Source organism: Phodopus roborovskii, unplaced genomic scaffold (genome assembly GCF_943737965.1).
Source record: "Phodopus roborovskii unplaced genomic scaffold, PHOROB, whole genome shotgun sequence".
NCBI classification, from domain to species: Eukaryota; Metazoa; Chordata; class Mammalia; order Rodentia; family Cricetidae; genus Phodopus; species Phodopus roborovskii.
The window spans coordinates 645,929-663,731 of NW_026126638.1; the positions used below are offsets into that span (position 1 = coordinate 645,929).

The 17,803-nt window shown below is 47.4% G+C and overlaps 1 protein-coding gene across 1 annotated transcript; it reads right to left on the reverse strand.

Moving 5' to 3' along the window:
- Window positions 1–63: 63 nt before the first annotated feature.
- C1s (complement C1s) lies at window positions 64–10,787 on the reverse strand. Its single transcript, XM_051207927.1, has 12 exons — window positions 10,482–10,787; window positions 9,632–9,775; window positions 9,047–9,254; window positions 8,604–8,781; window positions 7,758–7,883; window positions 6,712–6,911; window positions 5,692–5,845; window positions 4,806–4,921; window positions 3,872–3,950; window positions 3,293–3,424; window positions 2,527–2,601; window positions 64–1,430 (listed from the first exon to the last, which is right to left on the reverse strand). Exons 2-12 carry the CDS (start codon window positions 9,652–9,654, stop codon window positions 634–636), a joined length of 2,088 nt encoding a protein of 695 aa, XP_051063884.1. The 5' UTR covers window positions 9,655–9,775; window positions 10,482–10,787; the 3' UTR covers window positions 64–633.
- Window positions 10,788–17,803: the final 7,016 nt, after the last annotated feature.

Here is a 17,803-nt window from a genome sequence, read left to right on the forward strand (position 1 = left end):
TGCCACCTGACTGGCAAATTGACCAAAACTACCCCCTAGAAAAGTAGACCAAGAATCTTTGATTTTTTTTTTTAATGGTCGTTACATTGCATGATACAAAGGAATACAGATTATAAGAAAATTTTTAGTAGACATATTGAGACAACTCACAAAGGAAACTAAAATAGTCAATCCTTACTTTATGGTATTCAGTAAATCTCAGGATTTGCATGATGGTTAAAGACAAGCTGTTGATGGCCGAGTTCTATCCATAACAAGGTATCCTGTCATTTCCCTCCCCTGAAGTCATCCAGAGCCTGATTAGAAATATGCTTTACTGTAAGTAAATAAAGGACTCCAAGGATTATAAATGGACTGTGAAGCAGGTAAAAGAAGGGGGAAAAGTTAAGATATCCCTGTAGGATGGTGTGAGACACAAGAGCGTCTGCCATGTTGTTACTGATAACAGACAGGGATCCACACCTAAATAATCAACACGGGTCTGTGATCAGAGCCGCCCTCCATCCAGTTCAGTGTTAACTGCACTCCTGCATCTTCTCTCCAGCATTGTGAGATAATGGGGCTATCTATCATAAGGGTCTGAGACAATGAGTTTGCTGTGCCTTGGCGGGAGGGGCTGGCGGTGTGTGTGGGTTAGTCCTCACTGGGGACACTATTCTCCTGCATAGTTTTCAGAATCCAGTCCATGTAGTTCTTTACCTTTGTGTAGATTCCATAGGTCCCACACTTCTTCCCCCAGGACACTAGGCCTGCCACATAGAATTTGGGGTTCTTTACATTGGGGACCTGCAAAGCAAAAGCCCCACCGCTGTCCCCCTGACAGCTATCAACACCCTTCTCTCCAGCACAGATCATGTTGCTGGTGAAGACGTAATCATCCGCCCTCACTCTGGGGTTTTCCTCTTTCACCTGCTGGCACTTTTCTAAAGAGGTCACGGGTAACTTCGCCCCTCTGAGATGGATAATAATATTCCTCTTCTCTGTTCGGCCCCACCCTGAGATCAGTCCCAGGTCACCCTCTGAGGGGTCGTACTCTGAGGAGGTGCCTGGCAGGCAGATGGGGGCGACAGTGGGCCCCATCTTCACCGGGTCTTTCAGCCGTACCAGTGCGATGTCGTTGTCAAAATTTGTCCGTGTGTTTAGGTCATCCCCTGGTGTCCAGCCCGGATGAATAATCACACGCTCGGTGGTGAGCTTCTGACCATTCGCCAGATGTTCCATTCTCACAGATGTGGACCCCACATACATAGATGGGTCGGAGTTTCCCTCCACAACGTGAGCTGCCGTCAGCACCCAATACTCGTCAATAAGAGCCCCACCAGCCCGTGGGAACTCAAAGAAGACTTGCCAAGGAAAACTCTGGATCTTTGCAGGGAATCCTCCGAATATCCTCTGCTGCATTTTAAAGGGCTCAGTGGGCACCCCGCAGACTAGAAAGGAGCAAGAACAAGATAGGTGGATGCAGGAACCGATGCTGGCCTCTGGAAAACACAGCCACTCAAATACCGTACCCAGTGGCTGGCAGACTTCTCCAGTTAACCAATGTCATCTGGTAAACTACTGCCATATCTGACTTATCTTAGTGTGGGAGCTGGAATGTCATTCCCCCCCCCCCCCCCCCGTGAGCTCATGGGAAGCGGCACTATTAGGAGGTGGGCCTTGTGGAAGTAGGTGTGGCCTTGTTGGAGGATGTGTGTCACTGTGGGGGCGGGCTTTGAGGACTCCTACACTCAAGTTGTTCCTTTTGGTGTGAATGAAGATGTAGAGCTCTCAGCTCCTTCTTCAGCACTGTGTCTGCCTTCACGCCACCATGTCCCACCATGATGGAAAAAAAAAAAAAAAAAAAAAAAAAAAAAAAACTCTGAACTATTAGCCAGCCCCAATTAAATGTTTTCCTTTGTAAGAGTTGCCATGGTCATGATGTCTCTTCACAACGATAGAAAGCCGAAGACACCATGCCTCACCTAAACAGCTCCTTTGCCAGTGCCAAGCAGGGTTATAGTCCAGATTGACATGAGGTTTATGTGAGCAACTGGACAGGTGAGCTAGTATTTTACACTGTCCACAGCTTGACTCACAGCCCCTCTGGGGCACACGTCATGCCCAGGCTTAGCACATGAGGCCAGAGACCCAACAAGAAGCTTCAGATGAAGCCCTAATCCACAGGGTGTGGAAAGTGCCTCCACATTGCTCTCACGATCCCATCAGCATCCAGAGCGCTGGGGTTACAGGTGCACACCACCAGGCCCCAGCTCTGCTGGCGTGGTTTGTTCTACATTCCCCTAATGCCTCATGTGATGCCAACTGTTGTCGTGGCAGACTTTCCTGTCTCCCTTCAAGCCAGCCTGAGCTGATACAATTGAAGGGATTCCACAGTCGGGGTTACTATACTCCACTCGCTGAACTCCGGGATGCTGGGATTAAGTCCTTTCCTGGGAGGGTTATAGCTGTTTCCATGATACCTACTCCCTGCATGTACAGCTGTGGTCTCTACCCACACCTCCTCCCCCTCTCCCCCCAGATTACCTGGAACACATTTTGGAAGCTCTATGCCCAGTTCGTCATTCACCCAGCTCCCATTAGCAGCGCAGTGATACTCCCCTGGAAGAGCACAAGAAACACAGGTCACGCTCAGCACATCTCTCCTCCATTCTCTGCTTATGCAAAACTTCAGCTCCTCTGGACACCAAAGAGGGAACCATATCAAACCGGCTAGAAAAGAAACTCATCCAGGAATGATGGCCCTGGCCTGAAATCCCGGCTTTGAGGAGGCAGAATCAGGAAGATCTATCTAGGCCAGCCTTTGCTACACAGAAAAGGCAAAGCCACCATGGGCTATGTGAAACTCTATTCCAAATTTTAAAAAATTAATGAAGTGGGGAGGAAGAGGAGGAAGGAGGGAGGAGAGGGGAATAGCCCAGGCTCACCTTGAACAACTCCTACCTTTCAAGTGCTAGGATTACAAACCTCTATCACCATGCCTGCCCTCCTGTGGATTTTATATGAATAACTGATCCAAAGTCAGATAACCACTTGGAGTGGATGTTGTAAAGGAATTCCTGCTGCGGCTGTGACACTAAGCTAGTGACCTCTGTGACCCCCCATGAATAATCCCTGAAAACACACCCTGCCCCGAATGCCAACTGTGACCTTAGAGTAAGACAAAAGGTGACAATGTGTATTCTTTCTCACATCTCTACAAACTCCCCAGCCAGAGAGAGAGAGAGAATTACCCTCCAACTCATTCACACGCCTTCCTTCCCTCTCTCTTCTTCTAGTAGAAGAAACCTACCACCATGTTCTTCATGTTCCATGTAGTAATAAGGCTCCTCACACGAGTAGTGAATGACAGAACCAAACTGAGTATTTTCTGGATCCTCAACTTTACCATTCTGAATGGGTTCTGGAATACCACAGTCCACAGCTACAAGAGGAAGCAGGGAAATGGGTAGTCAGGACAGTCACTTCCTCCTAGGAAGAGTTAGGGACCCACTCCATCCTCGCTCTTCCTCAGCCATAATAGCGCCCATGATGAATCTTCCAACACCAGCTCTTTTGTGGCATCTTCTCTAACCCAGACCACTGAGACCTGCCAATCCAGATGGGCCTTGGAAGAGACCATCTTTGTTGCAGAGGCTCCTGTGTGAGCCCAGAATACCTCCTTTAAGAGTTATCGACTACGTATTCCATAGCCCCCTTCTTTAAGAAACATGTTAGTCTAATTGGCTTAGGGCTAGACCGTCCTCCTTAACAGCCTTTCCTCAAAAACCACAAGCCAATCATTCTCTCTCAAGCCTGAAAGGAAACCATGCATTTGAGTTCTAGTGTGTCAATTATTCAGTTCCCTTTGAGAGGGGAAAGAGACACCTACGCTGGCATTGTAGCCTGGAATTGCTCCACTGTCCGTTGCTTTGACAAGTAGAATAGAAGAATGTTGAGCCAACATTTCCCTGAAGAAAAACAGATGTCAACGTTAATTTATAAAAGCATATGGAAAATCAAATCCAATAATGAATTGATCTCTGGCCTTGGATCAGTGAGAAGTCCTCATCAAAAGAGACTTGAGAATCTTTAGAAGTGTAACCCTGAGCATCCAGGAACTGAGGCTAGAAGACCCCTCTTGTTATGATAAAGCGGGAGGGGAACGTTGGTGGATCCCATGGTTGGGATCCCCAGGTGGATCCCCAGGTTGACTGAGGCAGAGGACAAACAGGACAGGCAGACAGAGCTTAGTGAGAAGTTTTGTTATAAAGGGGGCGTGGAGGAAGGAAAGAGAAAAGAGGTAAAGAGACACAGAGACGGAGAGAGGTCAGAAGAGAAGAGGGAGACAGGAAAAGTCCTGTCTGCCCCACGGGAACAGCGGAAAAGAGAGAGGGAAAGAGGGTGTTAAGTGGGCAGGGGTCAGTCTTTTAAAGGGGTCCTTTGCACCTGTGTGCAGACTTCACAACCATGAAACCCTGGGCTGACCAGGGTACTGCCTGAGTGCATTCTGCCAGCTGACAGAGAAAAGGCCAATATAATGCCTGAATCCTTACAGCTGTACTCCAGCATTTTATCTCCCTTCCCCCAGGAAAACAGGCCAGAAAGGGCAAGGTGGGCCAGGAGCTCCAGTCCTCATAGGAAGGATGGACAACCAGACCTAATGGGAAGGACGGACAATCAGACCTCACAGGAAGGATAGACAACCTTGACCCATTCCATCTATGGTTGAGGCGTTAATATCTTGGTCAGGCAGCAACAACCTCACAGGCTCAAGTTTCTGATCTGGAGCCAGAGACTAGGGAGAAATCTAAACACTACTTTACCTCTACAACTTCAAATCCGTCCACACAAGATATCTTCACCACATCTTTGAACACATATTTTTCCTTTTCAGGTGCCCAAACAGAATTGGCAGTGATTTTCTTGGAACAAGGGATCGCTTGGGGAGAACAGAAATGAGATTTTACTAAACAGCTGGAAACTGTGCTATTTTACATGATTCCCACTTTTTTTTCTTTTCTTTTCTTTTTTTTTTTAAGACAGAGGCTCTCTGTAAAGTCTAGGCTAGACTAGAACTTGCTACATAGCCTGGGCTGGTCTCACAGTTGCAGTAATTCTCCGGGGCTGCAATCATAGCTGTGCAATACCATTCCCAGACAGACTCATGCTTTCTGTGAAATGGGGAGAGGGCTGTAGCAATGCAGAGGCCCGTGGAGGACCCCTGGGGCCTGCTCTATTAGTCACTCCCAGCCTTACCCTCTTGAGACAGGTATCTCACTGAACCTGGAACTTGCCATTTCTGCCCAGGCTAGCTGACCACCAAGACCCAGTGATCCCCCATTCTCTGCCCACCTACTCCCAAACACGAAGTTGTAAACAGACATGGTCATTCCTAGATTTTGTTGTGGTACAAGGATCCAAACTCAGAGCCTCATGCCTGCCCAGCAAATGATCTTGCACACTGATGGGTCTCCCCTGGCCCATTCTCGTACTTTCTACAATCTTCTGTTGTCCTCAGTTCTAACGTCTACTGTTTCAATATGGAAGGTGTGTAAATGGATACGCCACTAATTAGCTGGCCTCTCCCTGATGTCTGCATTTAAAAGAGTAGTTCAAAGATTACTAACCAAACAACAGTCTATTTATTTTGACTCTACACGTCCAAAGAATTTAGTAACATCAATCAAAAAGGCACTTTTAGTTACTCACGGTCTCCATGGTAACGAAGCTTCCAGCCCTTTTTTTGCTCTGTCAGGTCAGTTTGAAAGACAATATCAAGAGTATTACTGTGGGTTTCAATAGTTAGTGGCCCAGGGAATCCATTGCCACAATAGGGACCAAACTGTTGATTTTTTGCAGCAAACTGAAAGGAAACATATAATAAAATCAGAAAAATCTAAAGGAAGGAATTAAATGGGGGGTATAAAATGAGATAAAGATTGGTACAATATAAACCAAGAAACAAGCAAACAAAAGGAAAGGATAGGTGGAGGAAAGATAGTTTTCACTTCAAAAGCTGAACCTGATGTTACAGGCCTGTAATCACACTCGGAAGACTGGGACAAGTTAAAGCCAGATTGAACAATTTAATGAAAATTTGTGCCAAAATAAAAAAAAAATGGAAAAATATAGGAAGGAACTGCATATGTAAGTCAGTGTAGAGCACTTGTCCAGCATGCATGAGGCCAAAGGTTCAATCCCCAGTTCAGGAAGAAGTAAGAGGGACAGAAGGAGAGAGAAATGGGAAGAAGGAAGGAGAAACCTCTCACGAGGTGTGGTAGCTAACATCTGTGGTCCTAGCACTCAAGAGGCTGGAGGGGGGGGGGGGATTTTGACAGTTTTGAGGCTACATAAAAGCCGACCTTAAACTGGGAGGGGGTGGCACATGCCTTTGATCCCAGCACTTGGGAGACAGACATGGGCGAATCTCTGAGTTCAAGGCTAGCCTGATCTACAGAGTAAGACCCAGGACAGTGGGGCTACACAGAGAAACCATGTCTCAAAACAAAACAAAAACAAACAACGACAAAAAGCTTGCTTAGGGAAGGAGCAGGGTAAGGATGAAGGGAGAGAGAGAGGTGAACAAAGAGGCTGTAGGTCTGTGGTAGGGTGTTTGCCTAATGTGTGTAATGTGTGAAGGCCCAGAACCACAGAGAAGGAGGCTGCAAGAGAAGTCTCAGCAATCTAAATGAGTTGTGGTGGGAGCCAAATTTGTCAGCTACTACGCACACGTAAGCTGTCCTGGCAGTTCCCCTCCGAGTCAGCCGGTTCCACGTCAAAATCTTCTCTCCGGATGGTCACCACCACTTGGAACCCCTCCTCCAGCAAAATCTGGTACTCACACCTTGAGTTCTCCGGGTATGGATTGGGATAATTGGGACTTGAAATCTCCCCAATCAGGGCAGTGAATACATTCCCACTACAATTGACTAGAGGAGAAAAAAGGAGAAAGGGACCAATCAAATACAGAGACAAACAAGAAGCCCCTGCCCTCTTCTATTCCTCCTGTCATAAGTTCTGAGTCCTCCATGAGGATTAGCCCAAGATCTGTTCCCTGAATGAAGCCTGCCCGGAACAATCAGCCATAGTGCTCATGAGGAGAGCTAGAGCTAGCCAACGCCTATGCAGCGCCACTCTGCTTGTCATGGAACCTTCCATAGTTGTGAACAGCCTCGGGCAGTCTCTTTACAGGTGAGTCTCTCTCTCTCTGTCTCTCTCTCTCTCTCTCTCTCTCTCCCACTCAACTAACTTTACCCTGAAGCCTTGTGCTGTGGTTTGGATCTTAAATATCTCCTAGAATTACATATCCTAAGGCTGGGTCACTGGCCTGTGACACTATTGGGAAAGAATGGAGTCTTCACAAAGTAGGGCCTAACAGGAGAAGGTTAGGTCACTGGGATATGACCTTGAAAAGGAAACTGGTACCCTGCCCCTCCCTCTTCCCTTCCCAGCTGCCCTGAAGTGAACCATTTTGTTCTACCATCTAACACCCTTATATGATGCTCTGCCATACCACAGACCCTAGAACAATGGATCCAACTGACTGCTCAAACCATGGGCCAAAATAAACATTCCGTCCTTTTGTTCATCTCACTCACCTTTGACAGTAACCTAAAGCTAGTACAGCTTACCCTCTCCCCACCCACTCAGCTTATGCATAGGGAAAACCAGGAGCCACTTGAAGGGAAAGGCTGATCATAATTGGAAGGGAGGGCTCAGCCCGCGATCCATTCCAGATCCTAGGGAGCATAAAGACCTCTTGATGCCAAGCTCACCTCCGCAATTCCTCATGTCATCGTGGAGGAAGTACTCAGGGGGACAGGAGCAGAAGTAGCCACCAATGAAATTATTGCAGAAGTGGCTACAAGGGACGTCTGCAAAATCTGTGCATTCATTTATATCTGCAAAAAGGAGAGAAAAATACAAGGTCGAGGACAAAGACCTAGAAGGAAGAATGGCATTAAGGCCAAATCTATAGGGATGAGGAAAAGGCGTGTTACTTAAATGTTCTCAAAGCCAGGTTGCTCAGGCATGTAATGCCTGTGTTCTGGTGGCTGAAGCAGTGAGCGGATATGAAGCTCAAGGCCAGCCTGGGCTACAGTGGAGAGAGAGAGAGAGAGAGAGAGAGAGAGAGAGAGAGAGAGAGAGAAGAAAGAAGGAAGGAGGGAGGGAAGAAGGATGGAAGGGAGGGAGAGAGAGAGGAAGGGAAGGGAGGGAAAGAGGGAGGGGAGAAGAAGGGAAGGGAAGGAGGGAGGGAAGGAAGAAAGTGAAGGGAAGGAGAAAGGAAGGAAGGGAAGCCAGGGGGAAGGAAGGAAGGAGGCAGGGGAGGGAGGAAGGAATAGTCTAATGCCCAGAGAGCATCATGAAAGAGGGGGCAGGAAGAATGTAAGAGCCAGAGGGAGGGATGGAAGCACTGTCAGATGCTGTCTTGCAGGCATGGTAGCGCCATTGCCCTTAGACTCACCGCAGCTGTTATTGCCTGCATAAGACCATGCCTGTCAATACCCTGTCATGGGAGTGGGGAGGGACTCGGGAGGCCCCACCCCTCCCTGAGGATCTGTAGGCAACTAATTCATTGCTGGAGGAAAGGCACACGCCATACACTGAGAGTGATGCCTTACCTATGGCAGCATAATATGCAGCAAAGCCTGTAAATCGTTCTTCATTGGAGAAGTCTGACCTAAAGATCACTTGAAGTTTATTGTATGGGATTTGAAACTCTTCCACAATGGGGGAGTTGGCGTTCTTGCTGGTCCTCTGTCCACAGAGTCTCCCTTCCTCCACACCTCCTGAGATTATCTAAGAGAACAGTCAAATTTAGAAGTAAAAATGGACAGAGAGAATAGAACCTTTCTTCCCAATCTTCATGTCAACCTCCCTCCCTACCCCCAGTTCTGTTCATCAAACTCAGGAACGTGTACATGCAAGACAAGTAAGTGCTCTACCACTGAGCCGTGTCCCCAACCCACAGGACAGCTTGACAGCACGCTGCCCCCAACACCCCCCTCATTCCTCCATCCCTCTCTACCCTTCCCTCTCTCTTCCTCATGTGCCTGCAATATACCTGCACTGAGTCATATTCACAGTTCTCTGACAGCTCCATGTCCAGATGGGTGAAGTAGAGATGAATCCCAAACCCTTCTGGAACTTCTATGTCCCACGTTTTCTCCATCTCATTGGGGTATGCCTGAGGATAGTTAGGGGACAGCATCTCCCCATGCATGGTAGGCTCAGCAGAAAATGAGGCCAAAACAGAAAACAAGACAATACACCTGGAAGGGGGGAAAACAAACCCACAGAGAAGTGAGGGGCACAGGTACCAATGGCTTCACACAGAACTGTAGCATCTGTCAGCAGGAGGCCAAAGGGGAAAGGAAAAGGCAGCTGATGTGCCATGGGATGGACTAAGCTTGGAGTAAATGTATACAAAGTTAAAACTCGGGCTTCAGACCTGAGCTCTATCTTGAGAAAATGGGAAGTCGCTTGTGGTAGGCCTGTGTGTAAACCCCACACTCTGGGGGCCGAGGAAGGACAGTGAGTCCCATGCTAGCCTGGGTTACAAGGTAAGGCCCTGTCTCAAAAATATGGAAGAGCAAAAGAAAGTGTCGATGGCGTCCATGCACATTTCTGTAGATGCCTGAGCACTTACCATGTCTCTGGTGACTTGCCCATGGCTCTCTGGATCTCTGGACCTCTGGCCTTGGAGCTAAAGGGTGATTGGCCTGGCTATCTGTATCCAACAAATACAGACACCTGTTTTGGTGGTGAGGGGCCACCCAGGGCTCAGTGTCACCTTTGAAAGAATACCAGACAGCTAAGTTCCTGGGAGTAACCACCACCCTCTCCCTTTGCTGCCAAGAGCCATCTACCAATTGTTCTACAAATGAACCAGGAGTCTCTCCCATCTTTTGTGTCGTCCTCCACCACCAGCTCCTGGCCCCTTGCATCAGTCGCTCTGTATTTCCGCTCAGGTCTGCCCATCCTGCACGCCCACCTGGGACAGTTCCCCTCCTCTTTCAGAACAACCTCTACCGTTCAAGTCAGCCTCTTTGACATGCTTACTGCAGGTGCTTCTGGGGATACCTCAGTTTCTTTCCAAAGGAACAGGAAGGGACCTTGGGGGAAGCCTAATCAGAAGGAAAGGCTGCCCCTGCTGTGACAGAAGACAGCTGACTGACAAACGTCAAAAGAGAACACATCTTATTTTAATTTCTGAAGTTGGTTTGTTTCGTCCTCTTTTAAAAAGCAGGATGTCTTCCCCTCGTTCCCAGAAAAGTCTTTCACAAATTGCATTTACCCCTGAAAACGCTGCTATGTGGAAAGACGAAGCTGGTGTTGCAATGGGGGTTCAGCATATGGGAAACTATCCAGGTTCTGAGTTCCTTCCAACCCTCCATCTTTGCCCCAGGACTCCGCGCCTTGCTCTACACGGTTCCCTGTCCTTCCCTGCTCCTCCACCAAAGCTTTGCTCTTCAGGCTTTGCTTTTTAAAGTTGTTACCTTCAGGAGCTGATGGGAACAAGTGGATCAGTCTCCTCTCCTGCCACTGGTCATGCTGGGAAGACCCTGCCGCTCCAGAGGAGTCAGCCTCTGCAGGAACCTCCGCCCGACCTCCCTGTCCTGTCTGCTCCTAGGATTCCCTATGCGAGTGTGCATGTCCGAAATTCCCTGTTCCAAAACAGAGGGGGCTGGGAGACCACAGCACGGGACAGGGCGGTTCAGCCTTGATCTCAGAGCTCCCTCTGCTTTTCAAACAAGAACTGCGCCGGCCTCCCAGGACTGAGAGATCCCGCTATCCAGAGCTCTCTCCTGAGAACAGAGGAGTGGGGAATTCTGAGATTGCCTAATTCTCTCTTTCAGCCAAAGGGTGTGTTTCGGAGCTTTCGGCGAAGTCAGGTGGTTTATTCTAAAAGCGGGGAGGGCTTGATAGAAGGGGGAAAGCTAAACTCACAAAGTCCAGCCCCAGGGTTGACAGGAAGGGGGGGGGAGCTAAACTCACAGAGTCCAGCCCTCTGTCTGTGTGAGTCACAAATATGGAGAGTCATCCCAAGTAAGGGGAAGTCATAGTTTTAAGGCAATGGGAGGCAAGATGGCTAAGCTCGGGAAGGTGCCCGCCTCCAACAAAAAGGACTTGAATTTTACCCCCTCAGGGGCCAAATCATAGGAGAAAAACTACTCCTGCAAGTTGTTCTCTGAGACAATGTAAATGCAACTAACGTTTTTAAATTTAAAAAAAAAAAGTGCAACTCCTTGTTGTTATCCTGCCTTTTGAAGAATTTAGTGGTTGAATGAACTTAGAACACAAGTGGCAGGGGCTCATGCATTTTCTTTGCCCTAAAAATACTATCTCGAGGCTGGGCAAGGTGGCAGCAGGATTGCTGAGAATTTGAGTCTAGCCTGAGCTACACAGACAGTATCAGGCCAGCCTGTGCTACATAATAAATCATAACAATTTGTTTCCTGTTCAATCTGATGCACAGCTGTGATCCCGGTACTTAGGAAGTGCAGCCGGGAGCTATCGGAAGGTCAAACCAATCTTTCCTGACCATAGTCAGGTGGAGGTCAGCCTGGACTGCCTGGGATCAAAAAAGGAGAGCCTGGGCTACCTGGGATTTACGAAGGAAGAGAGAAAGGAAGCAGGGAGGGAGAGAAGCAGTAAAGAGAGAGAGGAGGAGGAAAAAGAAAATCCCATTGCAAGTCCAGCTACTAATGAGATACAACCCAGCATCAATAAGCCATGACCCTTGGGTCAGATGCATCGTTTTACAAAGGTTCTACAGCTACAGGGACCAAAAAGTAGAACTCCCCTCTCCCCCCAGATGATATAACAGCCCAGTATTGCGATTTCATGTTTCTGCACACACTGGTATCCAGGTCTTTCAGGGTGGTAAGATATGGACTGGATAAAGCAAGGTATCTGTGCACAAGGCTTACCTCCGGTTACCCAGGGCTAGACCTGGGGTTATAAGACAAGCTCAGGTTTACTGTTACCTGTTTTTGCTCCAAGCGGGGTCCTTTTTCTTCTAGAATTGTAGAACAAATGACAAGACAGAGCATCAACTGATCAGTGAAGGCGAGACTGACTATGGTGAAAGCCAGAGAGCAGCAAGGCACTTAAGTAGATCTTCAGCTCTAGCCAGTCTGGACCACACAGAAAGTGTCAGCCCAGCCAGGGCTGCACATGGTGACCCTGACTCACAAACAAACAGGAATAGATGTGGGAGGCAAGCTCTCAGAAAAGAATTGGACAGACAGACAGCCCAGCACTTAAGAGTGCTTGCTGCTCTTGCCAGAGTTCAGTCCCCAGCACCGTGTTGGATGGCTCACAACTGTCTGTTACCCCAGCTCCGGCAGATCCAATATTCCTGTGGCACTTATACACTTGTGCAATACACACAAATAAAAATAAAATAGGCCTTGGGCTGGAGACGGCTCAGTGGTTAGGAGAATGTACTGCTCTTCCAGAGGAGCCAAGTGACAGCTCAGTGGTTAGGAGAATGTACTGCTCTTCCAGAGGAGCCAAGTTAGGGTCCCACCTCCTATGCCAGCAGCTCACAAGCAAATAAGAGAAAGGCAGACGCCATCCTCACCCGGGTTCCCTGTAACTAAGAGAGCATGCATAAGAACAGCCTGAAAGTTAGCTCATAAAATCACACACATGGTTAAATGTGTTATAAAAACAAAACAACAACTAGAGGGCTATATTATGTAAGGTTTTGGATATGGGGGGTCTGGGGGTTATTTATTTATTTAGTTTGGATTTAGTCCTTGGCTCACTAGCCCACACTATGCTTGGGAGTACCTTTCCCTTCTTTAAGAAATTATCTTGTTCCCCTGACCTTCTGGATGTTTTCGCTTTTTCTGAAGACCCTTGTCTCAGCTACTTTTCTATTACTGTGATAAGACACAACAACCAAGGCATCTTATAGAAGAAAGAGTTTATTTAGGGCTTACAGTTTCAGGGGGTTAGAGTCCATGACTATCATGCCAGAGAGCACGCTGCAGGCAAACAGGCATGGCGCTGGAGCAGTAGTTGAGAACTCACATCTTGAGACACAGCCACAAGGCAAGAAGTGCTACCTGGGGAAGACTTATGAAAGCTCAAAGCCCACCCCCAGTGCACGCCTCCTCCAGGAAGGCCACACCTCCTGATCCTTCCCAGACAGTTCCATCAGCTGCCGTGCAAGTATTCAAACATGTGAGCCTATGGGGTCCATTCTCATTCAAGCCTCCACCGCCCTCCTTTGGACATGCAGCTGCTTACTGAGTCCCACTACTCAGCATGCCAGCTTTCCTGGACCCTGACTCTTTCCCACCTCTCCCCCTCTCTGCTCCCAGCAGCTTCCAGGGTTTATGGCATACCTGACTTGTTTTTCTCTCAAACCCTAATGAGATTGCCTTTAAGCTTTCTTGAGTCCGTTTCTAAACTCTTTTGTTAACAAGGGCCTGAAGAGAAGATGGCCCAGGGGCTAAGAGCACTGGCTGCTCCTCCGGAGAACCAAGGTGCAATTCTCAGCATCCACGTGATGGCTCACAACCATCTGTAACTCCAGTTCCAGGGAATCCAGTGCTCTTTTCTAGCCTCCTTGAGCACCGCACACACATAGTTCACAGACATACATGTAGGCAATACACTTATACATATAAAATAAATAAAATAAATCTTACAAGAAAAGAGTGAAGATCCAAAAAACAAAAACAAACAAACAAACAAAGCAAAAAATCAACCCTAATTTCCCTGGAAACATTACCTTGATACTAGGCAGGTTTTGCCAACTGTTCAGAATCCATGTCCTATGAATATACGCACAATTAGAAGAAATTGGGTAGGAGAGAAACAGGAGAAAGGAAGAGGAAACCCTAATCCCCCAAGAGTCTAGTGAAAATTCTAGACCTTGGGATTAACAATTCTAGCACAATTACCATGTGTTGTGACAGTTGCTGACATAGAGCTGTGTCTTGTCTCTTTTCTCTTGCTGTGAAAAGACGACATGGCCAACTCATTTGATTGGAAACTTGCTTACAGTGTTAGAGGGTTAGTTCATGGACACCATGGAAGGAAGCAGACAGGCATTGTGCTGGAGCGATAGCTTAGCGCTCACATCCTGATCCACAGGCAACAGGCAGAAAAGAGACACTGGGCTTGGTGTGGATTTTTCAAACCTCAAAGTCTACCACCAATGACACACCTCCTTCAAAACTGCCACTCCCCTAATCCTCTCAAACAGTTCCACCAACTAGGGACCAAGCATTCAAACATGCGAGCCTATGGGATCCAATTTCACTCAAACCACCACAAGAGTCTATATATAAACATTTTATGTTAAAATAGCAATGGGGGATAGAGAGATGGCTCAGCAGTTAAGAGCTCTTGCTGTCCTTGCAGTGGACCCTGGTTCAATTCCCAGCACCCACACGGTGGCTCAAAACCTTCCATGTAACTCTGGTTCCAGGGGATTTAACACCCTCCTCTAGCCTCTATGGGCACTAGGCATGCATGTAGTGCACATACATATATACAAGTGAAATATTCACACACATAAAATAAAATAAATAAATCTTTTAAAATTTTTTGAACCATGAATGTTCTTCCTCCTCCTCTTCTTCTTTGCAGCTGGGTCTCTCTGTGTAGCCCTGGCTGACCTAGAACGTTCTGTGCAGTCCAGGGTGACTGCCTCTACTTCCCAAGTGCTGTATGCCATCATTCTAGTATAGAACCTTGCTTTTAGATCTAAGCCTATATGACCCTAAAGCATGGCCTCATTCCTCCCCCAGGTATCTTTCTGGGAACCTCAGAAGCAACTCCAAACCTTTGTTTTACAGGAAGAATATCTTGGGGCTGGAGAGATGGCTAAGAGGTTAAGAGCACTGGCTGCTTTTCCAGAGGTCCGGGCTTCAGTTCCCAGCACCCACTTAGGGGCTCACAATCTCCTGTGACTCTAGTTAAGGGGAATCAATGCCTTCCTCTGGCCCCTAAGGACTCCTTCACACACATAGTATACATAAACTCACACAGGGACTTGTACACATATAACACTAATAAAGAAATTAATTAACTTGAAAAGAATAGCTTAAGCTGAGAATGGCCCATGCTTTTAATCCTACCACTCAGGAGGCAGAGGCAGGCAGATCTCTGGAGTTCAAGGCCAGCCTGATCTACAGAGCACGTTCCAGGACAGGCTTCAAAACTACACAAAGAAACCCTGTTTCAAAAAACTAAACATAAATAAATAAATAAAAGAATGTTTTAACTAATCCCATCCTGGCCCCTTATCTGAACCTGGCAAGAATCTCTTCATATTTAAACAGAAATGCCCCCCCCCATTAGCACACTGTCCTTGGGCTACTGGACATCGTGCCAAGAAGGATATCCTGTGAAGAAACAAGCAGGGTATTACATCTCTAAGCCTGCTGCCAAGCCTGAAGTATGGTTCACTCCGGCCAAGACCAAGGCTGAGCCAGCTATACCACAGACCCTACAAAAGCCAGAAGTCCCCTGTTCATCTCTCCAGCAGCCACAGGTGGTTGAGCTGTTAGTCGGCCTCGCTGATGGTGAGGTCCTGTACAGCCAGTGTGGGAGGGACGGCGGGCCTGAGCCTGCCGATGTTAAGATGCTCAAGGTCCCGGGAAACCCAACAGTGAAGAGCGGGAATGTTCCTGCCCATGTTCCAGGCAGTGGCCAAGAACTGAGACCAAGCCACGAATGAGAACCACTTGGAGAGCCTTCACATGGCAAAGAAAGGAATGGCAGAGTCACGGGCACATAGCTCCCGTGCGGAAGACACCCCGGGAGAGAGGAAGACAAGAAGAGGTGGAGAATCTTCTGGCAAGTCATGGGGACAGCGATGGCTGTTTCAACTGTGAGGGTTTCCTGAGCCTCTGAGCTGCACAGATAGGCAATTCAGCCACCCACCCCCTCCCACCGAGAGGCAAGGGCTCTCTTCTCTCTGAGAGCCAGGACAAGAGGGAAATGTGTCCCTGTCCCTTTGCTGAGCAAGAGCCAGTGTTTGTCCATTTTCATTTCCCCACCCACAAACCCTGTAGCGTCTAGTACTTGCCCCATCTCCCTCATGGCTGGAAGCTTATTCCTGCCACTATGTAGCCATCTAGTGTTGAAAATGAAAACATGTTTTAAAAGAAAGAAAGAAAATCTTAGCTTCCCTTGTAGCCCTTGTGACCCCGGGTTTTACTATATATGCCCTAGTCCTATCCAGTGCATAGGACCCACCCTATGACCTCATTTGTGATCTTTCCCAACCCCATACCTCATTTAAGGTCCTTATCAACCAAACACAGCTCCGATAGCTGCTATAGACACTCAGCTTTGAAAAAGCCCGCACCAATTCCCTCGGTGTCTTATTTTCTCCCCCACAGCGTCTTGTACTTAAATTTCTATGTTTAAAAATGTATAATTTCCTTTGGGGGGGTTGTTTTCAAGGCAGGGTTTCCTTATGTAGCCCTGGCTATCCTTGCAACTCACTCTGTTAGACCAGGATGGCCTCAAACTCACAGAGATCCACCTGCCTCTTCCTGGGATTAAAGGTGTGCTGGGATTAAAGGTGTGCACCACCACCAGGGTTTTTTTGTTTGTTTGTTTGTTTGTTTGGGTTTTTCAAGATAGGGTTTATCTGTGTAGCCACATTGTCTTAAAAAACAAAACAAAAATGTTTTAAAGCTCCAGCTCTGTTTCATGTTGTCCGGAAACTCTTTTCCCTGAGAGGCTATTGTGCCTTCAGCCCTTTCTCCACGGTCACTCTTCTATGGAACTTTTTAGTTCCTCCGGGAGCCCAAGCTTCCAGACCCCAGTATTGGGTTGGTGGATGAGCTCTACCTCATAGGATAGCTCCCATAAAAGAAGACTGAGTTTTTAAATCTCTTTTTTCTTTCTTTTCTTTTCTTTTTTTGTTTGTTTAGTTTTTGTTTGTTTGTTTGTTTTTGGTTTTTGTTTTCTGAGACAGGATTTCTCTGTAGCTTTGGAGCCAAAGAAGACTGATTTTTTAAATCTCTTTTTTTCTTTCTTTTCTTTTCTTTTTTTGTTTGTTTAGTTTTTGTTTGTTTGTTTGTTTTTGGTTTTTGTTTTCTGAGACAGGATTTCTCTGTAGCTTTGGAGCCTGTCCTAGAACTAGCTCTGTAGACCAGGCTGGCCTCGAACTCACAGAGATCCACCTGTGTCTGCCTCCCGAGAGCTGGGATCAAAGGTGTGCGCCACCAGTGCCAGGTGAGATCTTTTTATTTTATTTATGTATAGTTCTGCCTGCATGTCTATGCACATGCAGTGCCCGAAGATGCCAGAAGGGGGCATCAGATTCCCTGGGGCACTGGAGTTACAGAAGATTGTGAGTGGTGTGGGTGCTGGAAATTGAACCTGGGTCCTCTGAGAGAGAAACCAGTGTTCTCAGCAGCTGAGCCATCTCTCCAGCCTCCTGGATAGGCATTTCCTCAAATCTCTCTGGGCATTTTCAGATATGCATCTCTTTTATGGCTCCTACCACTAACTTTCACTTAATCAGTGTTTTAAAGCATTTTCCTCTGAGGTTGGGTTTCTCTCTTTTTGTTTTTTTTCTAAATAATTTATTCTTATTTTATGTGCAGTGGTGTTTCACCTGCGTGTATAACCCTGCAAGGATGTCAGATCTTAGAATTACAGTTGTGAGCTGCCATGTGGGTGCTGGGAATCAAACCCAGATCCTCTGGAAGAACAGTCAGCCCTCCCAACCTCCGAGCCATCTCTCCAGCCCTTCTCAGGCTTCTCCTACCCTCATGTTTGCTTTGATACAAAAAGTCACAGAACAGGTACTTTTTGGTTTTGTTCTGAGACACAT

Bases quoted from the DNA above. Each gene is read 5' to 3' on its own strand.
- C1s (XM_051207927.1), bottom strand. From the start codon at position 9,654: ATGGGCAAGTCACCAGAGACATG. The intron at 4,922-5,691 runs GTGAGTAACTAA...GTTCTCCCCAAG, and splicing joins GCTTCGTTACCATGGAGACC to CGATCCCTTGTTCCAAGAAA. The intron at 2,602-3,292 runs GTAGGTTTCTTC...GTGCTCTTCCAG, and splicing joins GGAACATGAAGAACATGGTG to GGGAGTATCACTGCGCTGCT.